This window comes from Lepisosteus oculatus, chromosome 2 (genome assembly GCF_040954835.1).
Source record: "Lepisosteus oculatus isolate fLepOcu1 chromosome 2, fLepOcu1.hap2, whole genome shotgun sequence".
Classification (NCBI taxonomy): Eukaryota; Metazoa; Chordata; class Actinopteri; order Semionotiformes; family Lepisosteidae; genus Lepisosteus; species Lepisosteus oculatus.
The window spans coordinates 75,531,120-75,543,283 of record NC_090697.1 but is presented as its reverse complement, the minus strand read 5'-3'; the positions used below and the strand labels follow the sequence as shown (position 1 = coordinate 75,543,283).

General features: G+C 52.4%; 1 protein-coding gene and 1 long non-coding RNA gene across 2 annotated transcripts; one reads left to right on the top strand and one right to left on the bottom strand.

Moving 5' to 3' along the window:
• Positions 1-642: 642 nt before the first annotated feature.
• On the top strand, positions 643-5,434 carry LOC107076597 (uncharacterized). The gene is made up of 2 exons (XR_001477797.2): positions 643-2,807; positions 3,261-5,434. It is a non-coding gene; the product is annotated as an uncharacterized lncRNA (long non-coding RNA).
• A 262-nt stretch (positions 5,435-5,696) lies between these two features.
• Positions 5,697-11,364, bottom strand: opn1sw2 (opsin 1 (cone pigments), short-wave-sensitive 2). Its single transcript, XM_006625292.3, has 5 exons — positions 10,779-11,364; positions 9,859-10,027; positions 9,072-9,237; positions 8,051-8,290; positions 5,697-7,739 (listed from the first exon to the last, which is right to left on the bottom strand). The coding sequence occupies exons 1-5, from the start codon at positions 11,167-11,169 to the stop codon at positions 7,617-7,619; spliced, it is 1,089 nt and encodes a 362-aa protein (XP_006625355.2). The 5' UTR covers positions 11,170-11,364; the 3' UTR covers positions 5,697-7,616.
• Between the last annotated feature and the right edge of the window lie 800 nt (positions 11,365-12,164).

Here is a 12,164-nt window from a genome sequence, read left to right as displayed (position 1 = left end):
TCTGGCTGAACGGGAAGGAGGAGTGCGTCGCCCAGACGGCTGTCTGCAGAGCAACCTTTCCTTGTCCGGTCCTTGTTCTCTCATTTAAAATGCCTGTTTGTTTTTTTTTAATCTTGTACTTAACATCCAGAGTTTTTACAGATATATTTTTAGACGTAAATGCAGGGCTTGAGACTGAATTTGTACGCGGGCGGTTTGCACCATATTTCTGTTCAGAGAAGTGGTGGGGGGGAACTTTAGATGATTATTTTCAGCGAATCGCAATGTTGGCGACCGTGTTTGCAGTAGATCAGCACATTTGTTTCTCTCTTTTTCCGTTATCACAGTACAAACGGGATATGGAGATACCTTACTGAAATAGTGTATAACTCAAACTAGTGAAAGAACTGAAGCTGTTACCCTGTTTGAGGTGACCGAAAATGATAAGGCACGGGAGCAGATTTACCATAACTAGAAAAAAGATCATATTTCTAAGGAATTCTTTTTTTCTCTCCTTTTCGATGTTTTTATAAACAATTGTATAATTATTGTTATTACTTGTAAAAGTCCTGGGAATGTCTCATTTCTGTTTGGACTAATATTCAATATATAATATATGATATCGTTTAGATTTTGAAATAATATAAAATTACAAAAGAATTATTAGGGTGCGTCACTTAATTGAAATGTGTTAGACAACTGCTTAAAGTAGTTGAATCATGCCTGAATTAGCATTGTTTTTGGTTGAAAGTATTATCATATAATAAAGAACGGTTTCAGATCTCTCTGCCTAAAATCATTAGCCTTACAATCTACTGTGTTTGAAACTGATTTGTACCTGAAATTTTTTTTTAATGTTAAACTCGTGGAAAGAAGACGGTGAGTGTAAAACTGAATGCATGCAGTTCAAACTCTCCCCCCAGCAGTATCCGTTTGAGACCGTTAAGGTACTGTAGATCTCCATTGAGATGCTTTATGCGCGCATTACACTTTGTTTGTTATTGTTGTTGTTTTTTTTTTCAAATTTTGCGTTTGAAGAGGTACGAATGTAATGGAACAACCACACCCGCGCTCTGTCTGTGGAGCTGGTAGATCTCCGCATTCTCCAGCCCTCGGCCCGAGTCCGCACGAGCCGGCGCGGGGCGTCCCACCCTCGACACGCGCGTCGCTTGGAGCCGCGTCTGGGCCGAGGTCCTGCTGCGGAGAACCGGTTCACTTTAACCGAAACCAAGTACAGCACCCCAGGACAAGCCCCACAGCCCAGCCCGCAGCTCTGGTCCGTCCGTGAACGGAACGACTGATCAAAATAATATTCAGTTGGGGAAAATAGTTTTTCTTTTAAATACAGACAACTGTTTGTCTTCACCTGTCTTTACAACATATATAGCGTAGTCGTATTTATATCTCAGCTACAGTCAGCTGCTACCATACTGCGTATGATCTAAAATGATGAATACAGTACGATTTGACTGCTCGGACGTCCTCGGAACTGGCTGCCTGTGTGTGTTTTCTCTTCTGATTAGTCTGACGTTACGGGCAGGTGATTCAATCGGTTAATTTAGCGTGAGGATTAATCTTTTTCCTTCTGCTTTTTTATTTATTTTTGTTTTGTTTTTTTGTGCCCGGACAGGGGGAGATGATAGCCGGGCGGGTCGCCCGTACCCCCGCCGCCACAACTCCGTCACCCGCTGCCCGGCCTGCGCGCCTCAGCTGCCTTTCGGGGGCACGTCTGGAATTCCGCTAGTTCTGAACTATTCGGGGTTGGAAAAAAAGTTCACTACTAGCAGAACTCGGACTTGCACCCGGCTCTCCACGAGACGACCCGCCGGAGAGCGCCAGGCCACGCGGCGCGGCGCGGGGCGGGGGTAGGCTGTGGCGCGCGACCCGCCGCTCGCCCGTGTTTTGTCTGGAAGGAGGGGAGCGCGAGGGGTCGCTGTGCAGCTGACAGGCCCGGTTTCGATGTGTCTTGTTTTGTTTGTTTTTTTTTTGCTTGGGTACTTGTTAGTTTGACACGCGATAACGGGAATGTTTTATTGCTTCCAGCCAAAAAATACTCATAATTCTAATCCCACGAATGCTTCTTGAAAGTGATTATCAATACAATTGATCACAATGGCAAATACTGACGCTGATTGGTAGCTTGAAGGCAGGTTAGGGTTTCTCATTTTGAGATCGACAGTCGCTTTAGATTTTGTAAAGCACCAGTTTCATTATTTTTCAGAACCCGACTGAGTCATCGGTGACTTTGATGTTTGCAGAATGATTTATGATGATATTTTTTTGTTTGGCGTTACGATGCCTATGCTGTTGAAAGGACTGGAACTCGTTTTGCATTGATTAGTCTCGGTGCCCGCACGAGCGGAATGAGATCTGACCGATGCGCGCGGTCAGTGAGTCCAACTGTCCACCCGGAAACTGCAGCGGAACCGGGCCCAGAGAGTCGGGGGGTGCGTGCAGACAGACGCGGGGACAGTTCAAATCTGTTTCATATCGGCCTCACGTCTCTTGGCCCTGAGCGCCTTGTTTCCGGTCCTGCAGCAGCGCTGTTCGAAAATGAACAGATACTCTCGCGCCCATCCTGCGGCACGCGGACGGAGCTGGACACGCGGTGTGACGCAGGGTGACGCAGGGCATTTTCTGTGACGCATGAGCCTGCGAGTGCTCCGTCCTCTGCGCGCTGGGCCTGCGGGGCTCGGCTCGGCTCGGAGGTGCAGGAGAGGAACTGGCCCGTCTGCGGTGCTGATCTTATCCCCTTCTCCTCCTCAGCGGATTCTGTCCGTCCTTGTCTTGTCAATGAGGGTCTCCGGAGGGGAACACGTGGGAACAAGGTAGGAAACCGGTGTCTCGTGTGTGTGTGTGTGTGTGTGTGTGTGTGTGTGTGTGTGTGTGTGGTCGGGCTAATTAAGACACTCCAAGGGGTAACAGTGACCCCACAAAGTAATATACTGTTACTGCAAGCACTGCTGCTGACATTACTACTATTAATAATTTTAGAACAGCTGCTGCTATTGTTAGTAACTACCATTGCCTCTGCTACTGTTAGTAATTCTACCAATTGTAAGTAGTGCTCTTGCCACTGCTGCTCCTCCTGTTAGTATTTTTCTTACCGCTGCTCTTTCTAGTAAACGTACGACTGCATTACTGTCTCTACTCGTGCATCTCCTGCTACAGCCTCCACTTGAACTGCTGACGCTACTTCTGCTGCTACAATTCCCTGTCGTATGACGCTTGTGAGCTTCCGTTACACCGAAGGGCAATCCTGTCTGTCTCGCTTGCTGCAGATTTCTCTAAATGCCTCGTAAAGACACTGAGCTGAGGCACCACTGGAGTCTGGGGGCCCCACCATGGCTGTGGGCATCAGGGAACCGGACGTGTTTCTCAGGACGGGCGTTCCGAGATCTGCAGAGAGCACAAGGCGTCGGCAGACGGCAGAAAGCGCACCACAGCTGCCCTGCGACCGATCTTAAACATCTGCTCACTGGGTGTGAGATGAGGGGTTCGTTTTTAGGCCGTGGCTGCAATGTCTTCTGACATTTGCAGGTTGCTCCTAGGGTCACCCCTCGACACTCTGACCCCTGACCCCTGTGAGGACAGCACCCTTCCTCGCCGTGCTGTGTGACAGGGGATTGAGCCCCGGGTTCTGGCTGCCCTGCAGCCCCCATCTGAGCTCTCAGCACCTGGGGTGATGCTTCAGCTCCTGCGCCCCGGTCTCCTGTGAGTCTGGCAACAGAGTGTGGAGCAACGCGAGTCCAGTGAGGGAGAACCCCCGAGATGGGCGGTGTGCGGCTGGGGGTGATGTCATTCTCCGCGTCTTTCATTGACGCGGAGCTGTAGACCGTCAGGGCAGTGGTTAGTGCTGCTGCTTCACAAGTGGGGCCTGGGGTCAATTCCAGACCCGGGGTGCTGTCTGGGTGGAGTTTGCATGTTCTCCCCGTGTTTGACTGGGTTTCCTCCTGCAGTCCGAAGACGTGCTGATGGGTTAACTGGCTTCAGGGGAAACGGGCCCTGTGGTGTGAGTGTGCCTGTGTGTGTACCCCGCCTGGCTCCTGTTGCCCACTGCCCCGGCTCCCCCTGTACTGGATGAAAGCGGTTGTGAAATGGGTGGGTTGATGGATGTAGAACAGTAGCCGGGCTGTGGAAAAAACGGAACGTCGTGCACATGAGCGGAAACACCTCTGAGAGTCTCCCCTCTCCCTCCCTGTGACCTGCCGGGCTGGGGTCCCGATCCAGACACACGCCAGACACGGGTCGTTCGTCTTCCTGCCCGCACTGCTGCAGGGTGCACGGGGAGCCCTGCCCTGCACCCCGTTTTCAACGCCGCAGCGCCACATCCAGACACGTCATCCTTCCAGCCTGCTGCACTCCCCACCCCCCCGCCCCCCCCAAAAACACACGCTCGCCCTCCTCCCTCTGTGTACCCCACAGGTCGGCAGCTGGCCGGACCGCGGCCCGCCCTGGAGATTGGCACGGGGGCCTCCTTCAGGTTGCCAGTCCAGCCCGTCAGCACCTTTACCCAGAACCTCGGGGCCTGTGCCCCAGCCCACACCTGGCTAAAGGAGCCGACCCGGAATCGACCTGGGCTGCTGACCTCTGACCTCTGATGTGGGGAGCCGGTGACTGGCTGCTGTGGCAGGGGGTGTGGAGGGGAGGGACAGGAAGGTGTCCATCGATGCTTCACGGTTTGGGGTTTGCTTGGTTTCTGGGTCAAAGCGTCTCGCTCCGTTGTCTGGGAGCAGCTGTTGTTTTGTTGTTCAGTTAAACTGAATAGAAGCAAATTCTTTAAGCCCAGCCCAACACACAGCTGGTATCCACAAGCGGATCAATAAACAACCGGGCTTGAACTGGGAGAATTACAGGGGAATGCACAGCTGCCTGTCTTCTTGCTTCAGGCATCCTTACCTACTAATTGTGTCACTACCTGCTCAATCAGATTAAAGCCCAGCTTTGCTCAGACCATTTATTTTCTCATGCTAGAAATGCATGATGTGCTTTTTTTTTTTTTAGAATTCCCTACTGGTGCTAAAACTAGACAAGTTATGCTGCTTCATCTTTTGCAGGCAGTTTTGCTTGCAGAGTTGTTTTTGTTTTGTTTTTTAATCTGAGCCCCTGAGGCATGCTGGGAAGAGGGGTCCACGCGTTTCTGTGCGGCCCAAGACAGCCAAACTCCCGCCAAGCAGCAATCCACAACAGCGTTGAAAAGAAATGCTTCCAGAAGAATTGTAACTTTCCCCCATGTGTCTGTGTGTCTTCCTGTGCGTTTGGTGGATTGAAACTATGACTTTTTCTGAAGCCATGTGTGACTTTCCTAATTTAACATCAAAAACAAGGGCCAACAAAAACATTATTTCCATTGCACCCCAGAAATCTGATGATGACATATTATCGTTGTTCGAAATTGCTGAAACATGTGAAAAACAATCATTGAAATAAATAAAATATTAAAATCTCAGAACTCCCTAAGAACTTGGGGTCTTTCTTCCCTGTGAGATACCCACACAATGAGGGTGGTCAAAATCCTGCCGGACAACAATTAAAAGGACTAATTAATCAATTAATGGTTGAATCAAGCCATTAAACATGAAACTGAAATTAAACAGGAACTGGAACGAAAAACTGATGACACTGGGCTGATGGAGACCCAGACAGGGGCATCCTGGACCGCCCCCCGAAACAGCTTGTGGGGTTCTTCTGTCAGGCGGGGGTCAAGGACTCCCAAGAAAACCAGACCAGGCCGCAGTTCATTTTTTTGTTCTTTTTTAAAGATGCACCTTTCATTACAGATCTCTTTACTGCAGTAAACACCTGTCACAGCTACTACAATTATAGCAACGGTGTTTTCATAAGCACAGTAGCCATACATTCGTAAAAAGCAAAGTGAGAAGAAATGTTTTTTTTTCTCTCTTTCCTTTCACATTATTTACAATATACAGGAGCGGTTCGTCCGAAAACAGAACCCGGTTCGGAATGAGCGGAGAAACAGGAATAAAATCTGGTGCTTCGGTTCTCTCTAGCGAAGTAGCAACAGAATTGTCCAGGCCAACTGACCACCTGAGGCTCCCTCCCTCCCATAATAGAATGATCTAGATCCGGGATGGCCAGCCCTGGTCCTACAGAGCCACTGTCCAGCCGGACGTACAGGTCGCCTGCACATCCTCAGTTTGCACAGAGTTGGAACAATTTAGTTTTGACCACTGAAGCAGGAGATTTGGTCAGTTAAGCTGTTTAGAGACCATCTGAATCGAAAGTGCCGACATCCTGTTGTTCTTAATAATAATAATAATAATAATAATAATAATAATAATTGCTTGCACTTATTTAGCCTTTTTTCTGGACACTCCACTCAAAGCACTTTACAGGTAATGGGGACTCCCCTCCACCACCACCAATGTGCAGCCCCACCTGGATGATGGTTGATTAAGCACCACACATTACTTTGACGGACTGACTTAATTGAACTAACTAGCTGATTAAAATCGATCAAAACTCACACGTTCCAAGTGTTGCAAACCGATGATTTTAGGGGTGACCCATATGGACTGTGGCTCTCCGGGACCAGGGCTGGCCAACCTCTGGATTAGCCAGATCATTTAGGAAGATAAACGTGTGGGCAGCATGGAGGTGGAGTGGTTAGCTTTGCTGCCTAGCAGCGCGGGGGTCCTGCTTTCAGTTCCTGGGGTGCTGTCTGTGTGGAGTCTGTATGCTCTCCCTGTGTTTGTGTGGGTGTCCTCCAGGTGCCCTGGGTTCCTCCTGCAGCCCAAAGACATGCTGGTGGATTAATTGGCTGCTGGGAAAACTGGCCCTGGCGTGAGTGTGTCTGTGTGTGTGTCTGTGTGTGCCCTGCGATGGACTGGCGTCCCTTCCAGGGGGTGCCCTGCCGTGCGCCTGTTGCTTGCTGGGACAGTCTCCGGCTCCCCCGCCAGCCTGAATTGGCTAAAGAGGTTAGAAAATGTAAGGATGGAAGACAAGCAGGTGATCACTAATTTTACTTAACCCTGAAAACTGTTTTAATGCAATTTTCCAAATAGAATTGATCATCACCTTTACTGCTTTACTGTGAGGCAAGAAAAATGACAGCCACAGCAAATCATCGTAACTGATGCTTCTGCCTAAATGAGCTTATCGACAAAGAGACCCTCACCCATCTAGAAATCCTTAAGTCTTTTACTCCTATGTAACGATAAAATAAAGGAATCAATAAAGTGTGTGTGATTACTTATTGGATGGATATGGATCCAATACTACTTATTGGATGAGGATTTCGAAGGACCCGCATCACTGTGAGTTATGAGGGGCCATGTGTGATGGCTTTTCCTCTATGCGTGAAAGGATCAATAGCGCCGCCCCTGTGGCTGACCTGAGAGGTGCGGCCTCTGTCAGGGGTCGCATACGGGGGGGGGGGGGGTTGATTCAGAGGGTTAAGGGGCACTGTAGCACCGCTCGCCCCCTTTTATAAAACGCAGTACGTGTGCCTCTCCCATTTTCTTCAGGCACGAGCGGAGGACGATGCTTTCTGCGTGCAGCCCAGGGTGCGAGACAGAGAGGGGGAGAGAGGGATGCGGTGGGTGGTGAGCTGGCCGGGCTGTGGGTTGCGTAGTGTGGCACCAGTCCCAGGAGAAAGAGATTGGGGGGCCCCCCTCTTACGCGGGGGCCACCTGACTGCTGGAGACGGAGGAGACCTGGGTGGTCTGAGAAGAGGAGTCCTCTTCCTCCCCGAACGGGCTCTTCCCGCAGAAAACCATCTTCAACATGCAGGAGCGGAACTGCGGGGCAGGGAGAGAGACATTGGGACCGTTTCTAACGGGCCTCGGGTGCTGTCTTGTCCGACCCGCCGGGGCTCGCTGGGTCTGCTCTCCTGTCTGCGCCCAGCGCATCTCTGGGGGTACTGGGAGGCGCCCGAGAAAGGACGGAGCAAATCCCAGCCGGGGACAAACCGGACCCCCGAACACAGGCTTTCCTTCTTCGTTTCAGACCTCCCTCTTCCTGCTGTCCAGCTGTCTTCCTCACTCCCCCCGCTCCCCCACCTCGTCTCCCGCTTCGCCCTCCCCCCTCCGCCCTGCCCCCAGCCCCTCACCTGCTTGTTCATGTAGACGTAGATGATGGGGTTGTAGACGGTGGAGGCCTTGCAGAAGACGTTGGGGATGGTGGCCAGGCGCAGGTCGAAGCTCTCCCCGCGGTGCGTGATGACCCACAGCGCGAAGCTGGTGTAGGGCAGCCAGCACGCCAGGAAGCCCATCACCATCACCACCACCATCTTGGTCACCTCCCGCTCGGCCTTCTGGGTCGTGGCAGACTGCTCCTGAGCCTTGGCCACCTAAGAGACATGGAGAGAGAGGGGCAGATACTCACTCACACACCACACTGCACTGAGACTGAGAGAGGGGGGCCGATGCACACTCACACCACACACTGCACTGAGACTGAGAGAGGGGGGCCGATACACACTCACACCACACACTGCACTGAGACTGAGAGAGGGGGGCCGATGCACACTCACACACCACACACTGCACTGAGACTGAGAGAGGGGGGCCGATACACACTCACACACCACACTGCACTGAGACTGAGAGAGGGGGGCAGATACACACTCACACACCACACTGCACTGAGACTGAGAGAGGGGAGCCGATACACACTCACACACCACACACTGCATCTGCAACATCTGAGCAAAGAGCTCAAATGAAGCCCACTATGCGGTCCTTTGAGGTTTGAACTATTTAACTGAGATCTCAGGAAGAACAGAGACCAGCAGGACAGGAGGAACAGCCCGACACCCCACAAGAGGAGGAGAATAGAGAAAGCCCTTCCCAGAACCCCGCAGGGAGAGGAGAGAAAGCCCTTCCCAGAACCCCGCAAGGAGAGGAGACCCTGTCCAAAACCCCGCAAGGGGAGGAGACCCTGTCCAAAACCCCGCAAGGGGAGGAGACCCTGTCCAAAACCCCGCAAGGAGAGGAGACCCAGTCCCAAACCCCCCAAGGAGAGGAGACCCTTCCCAGAACCCCGCAAAGAGAGGAGACCCTGCCTGAAAGCTCGCATGGGGAGGAGAGCAAAGGAGCGCCTTGGGTGCTGAGGGCCCCGCCCAGCCTCACCGATCGCAGTGTCATGAGCAGGCGGATGTAGCAGGTGACGATGGTGCTGAAGGGGACCCCAAAGCAGAACACGAAGAGGAACATGACGTAGGACTCGTTGTTAAACTTGTTGTTGGTGGTGTACCAGTCGGGCCCGCAAGAGCACTGCAGCCCCTCGGGAATATACCTGGGAGGAGCAATGGGAAAGAGCTGCTGAGGACCGGGAAGTGGATCGTGCCAGTGCCCCGCAGTCTGGGACATTTCAGTCCTGCATTGGGCCAATGCCTGGCGATGGAAAGTCCAGTGTTTACCCAATGTTAAGCTAACTGACATTATTACATAGACTGCACTATTGCTGCTGCTTCATCAGTATAAGAGCTAGTATTGCTCACACTAAAACCTGGATGGGAATGCGAATAGTTTCCCTGTAATACAAATGCAAGCCAGGCAGAGCAAGGTATAGAGTACAGCACTGCTCTTATGTACATCCCAGTACACAGCAGGCTGGGAAAGACTGGTATATTATGAATTTTGAGGTTGTAGCCAGTACATAGCCTCCGACACGCCTATGTCTGAGTGTCTTTGCACTGCGGTCCTAAACTTCACACAAACCCAATCCAAGCAGGGGTGCTCAGACAACAGAGCAGTACAAAGCCTCCCACGTAGCACAGTGTATGCAGAAGAGTGCAGGACTGCGCAGACAGCAGAGCTACATTTATGCTCAGACTACAGGACAGGACACGACAGCTCAGGCAGTGCAATGCGCACAGAGGGGTGCAGGACTGCGCAGGCGTCTGCAGGCACTGACCGGCTCCAGCCGAAGAGTGGCGGGGCGGAGGCCACCAGAGCAAAGACCCATGTGACCGCACAGCCTATGATGGCGTGGGAGCTCCTGAAGGTGAGGTTGCTGATGGGCTTGCAGATGACCAGGTACCGCTCAAACGCCACCACGGCCAGGGACCAGAGGCTGACCATGCCTGCAGACGGAGACAGGTGGAGAGAACAGGGATATTCTGAGCATTGTGTCTGCAGGGAGTCATTCCCATCAGATACTCCACCAGGGTGGGGCAGAGCGTGGGACTGGCCGAATGTCAGGTTCAAACCCAGCAGGATCAGCATTGTGAGAGCGATTTATGATAGAATAATAGAATTCTAGTTCTGATGTTCTACAGGCAGCACGTAACTTCAGACAGACAGCAGGCAGATACAGACAGACAGCAGGCAGATACAGACAGATAGAGGCAGATACAGACACAGACAGACAGCAGGCAGATACGGACACACAGCAGGCAGATACAGGCAGACAGCAGGCAGATACAGACACACAGCAGGCAGATACAGGCAGACAGCAGGCAGATACAGACAGACAGATACAGACTGACAGCAGGCAGATACAGGCAGACAGCAGGCAGAGACAGGCAGCAGACAGACAGCAGGCAGCAGGCAGATACAGACACACAGCAGGCAGATACAGACAGACAGATACAGACAGACAGCAGGCAGATACAGACAGACAGATACAGACACACAGCAGGCAGATACAGGCAGATACAGGCAGACAGCAGGCAGAGACAGACAGCAGGCAGATACAGACACACACAGCAGGCAGATACAGGCAGATACAGGCAGACAGCAGTCAGATACAGACAGCAGGCAGAAACAGATACACACAGCAGGCAGATACAGGCAGCCCGCTTCAGTCCAGCGGACACACAAGCAGACCCCCACCTGCCAGCGCCGATGTGAAGCCCTCGATCTTGCAGGCGATGGGGCCCATTGTGAAGTACATGTTGTAGAAGCTCAAGAAGGCGGTGAAGGAGCCCAGGGAGCACACGAGCAGGTTCGCCACGGCCAGGTTCACGAGGATGTAGTTGAGGTGCGAGCGCAGCTTCTTGTACTTGAAGGTGCAGATGATGGTGAGCAGGTTGATGGGGACGCCGGCGATGGTGAGGAATAACATGAAGGCGGCCATGCTCATGAACATGGTCGTGCTGCCCAGGTGCGTCTGCGGCACCAGGAAGGGAGACAGAGCCGTGATGTTGTTGGTGTTGAGCTTGATGGGGATATAAAAGTCGTCCGGGAGCTCTTGCTGGTAGGAATCGGGCCGAAGTTGACGCATTTTGTCGCTTTATAGAAAATCGCCTACGTGCATGCAAGAACAAACGGTCTCTACTTGGGTTAAAATCTTTCTCGGTCCTTTGTTTTTTTTTTATATATATATTGTTCTTTTACAGTTACACTGCAGGAAAGTAGATGGACACGTACTTATACACAGATTTCTGAATTTGGATCTGGTCCTGCAACAGCGTCGGCGCGCGCGAGCCGATTTCCCTCCTGTTTGGCTCGAGCCGGCCTTTTATAGAAAGCATGCGACCCCCCAGAAAGCATGCGACTCGATCGCCCCCCGTCCCGCTCTCGTCCAATCAACCCCCCCCTAGCACCTGAAGGATTTGGAAGGTTTTTTCCCTCCACCATCTCCCTTAATCCAATTTTTGCCGCCCGAAAACCCCCGTTAATCAGGATTATCCCCCTCGCAAAGCAGCGGCATTCGGCGTTAGAGCCGCTCGCTAATCCGGCCCGCGAGGCCTTTGGAGCGGCTCATCGCGCGCGCTCGGCCCCGCTCTAATCCGCTCCGGGGCGGGTGTCGCCTGCTCGCGCCCCCCCCCCCCCCCGCCGGGGCGACGCCTCTCGGCTCCGGGAACCCAGACCAGTGGTCCCTCTCACTCTGAGTGCCTTTGTGCGCAAAACTTCCAAGTTGTGCAAATTGTTTCGCGCCCCCCCCAGTGACAAACACTTGTCGCGCACCACATTGAGTGTTGGTCAGATTTTAAACCTGAAATTATCATTTTTGGGGGGGTTTGTTAACGTACTCATTCTCATAGACGCACAGAGACCCTAAAGACCGGGACAGCGATCCCACGAGCCCAGCCGGTGGAGACCGAGCGTGGAGCGAGCGCGAGCAGGGAGGGACGAGACTGCGAGAGCGCGCAGATGCCGAGGGTCACGCACGCAGCCCGGCCTCTCGCCGCCAGTCTCGTGTGGTCAGTTCGGCACTTTTCAATCGGCGACCGTGTTTGTTTAATTATCATCATATTTTGGGAGGGGTTTAATTTT

Bases quoted from the DNA above. Each gene is read 5' to 3' on its own strand.
- opn1sw2 (XM_006625292.3), bottom strand. From the start codon at position 11,169: ATGCGTCAACTTCGGCCCGATTCCTACCAGCAAGAGCTCCCGGACGAC. The intron at 9,238-9,858 runs GTCAGTGCCTGC...TGCTCCTCCCAG, and splicing joins CCACTCTTCGGCTGGAGCCG to GTATATTCCCGAGGGGCTGC. The intron at 8,291-9,071 runs GTGAGGCTGGGC...CATGTCTCTTAG, and splicing joins TGCTCATGACACTGCGATCG to GTGGCCAAGGCTCAGGAGCA.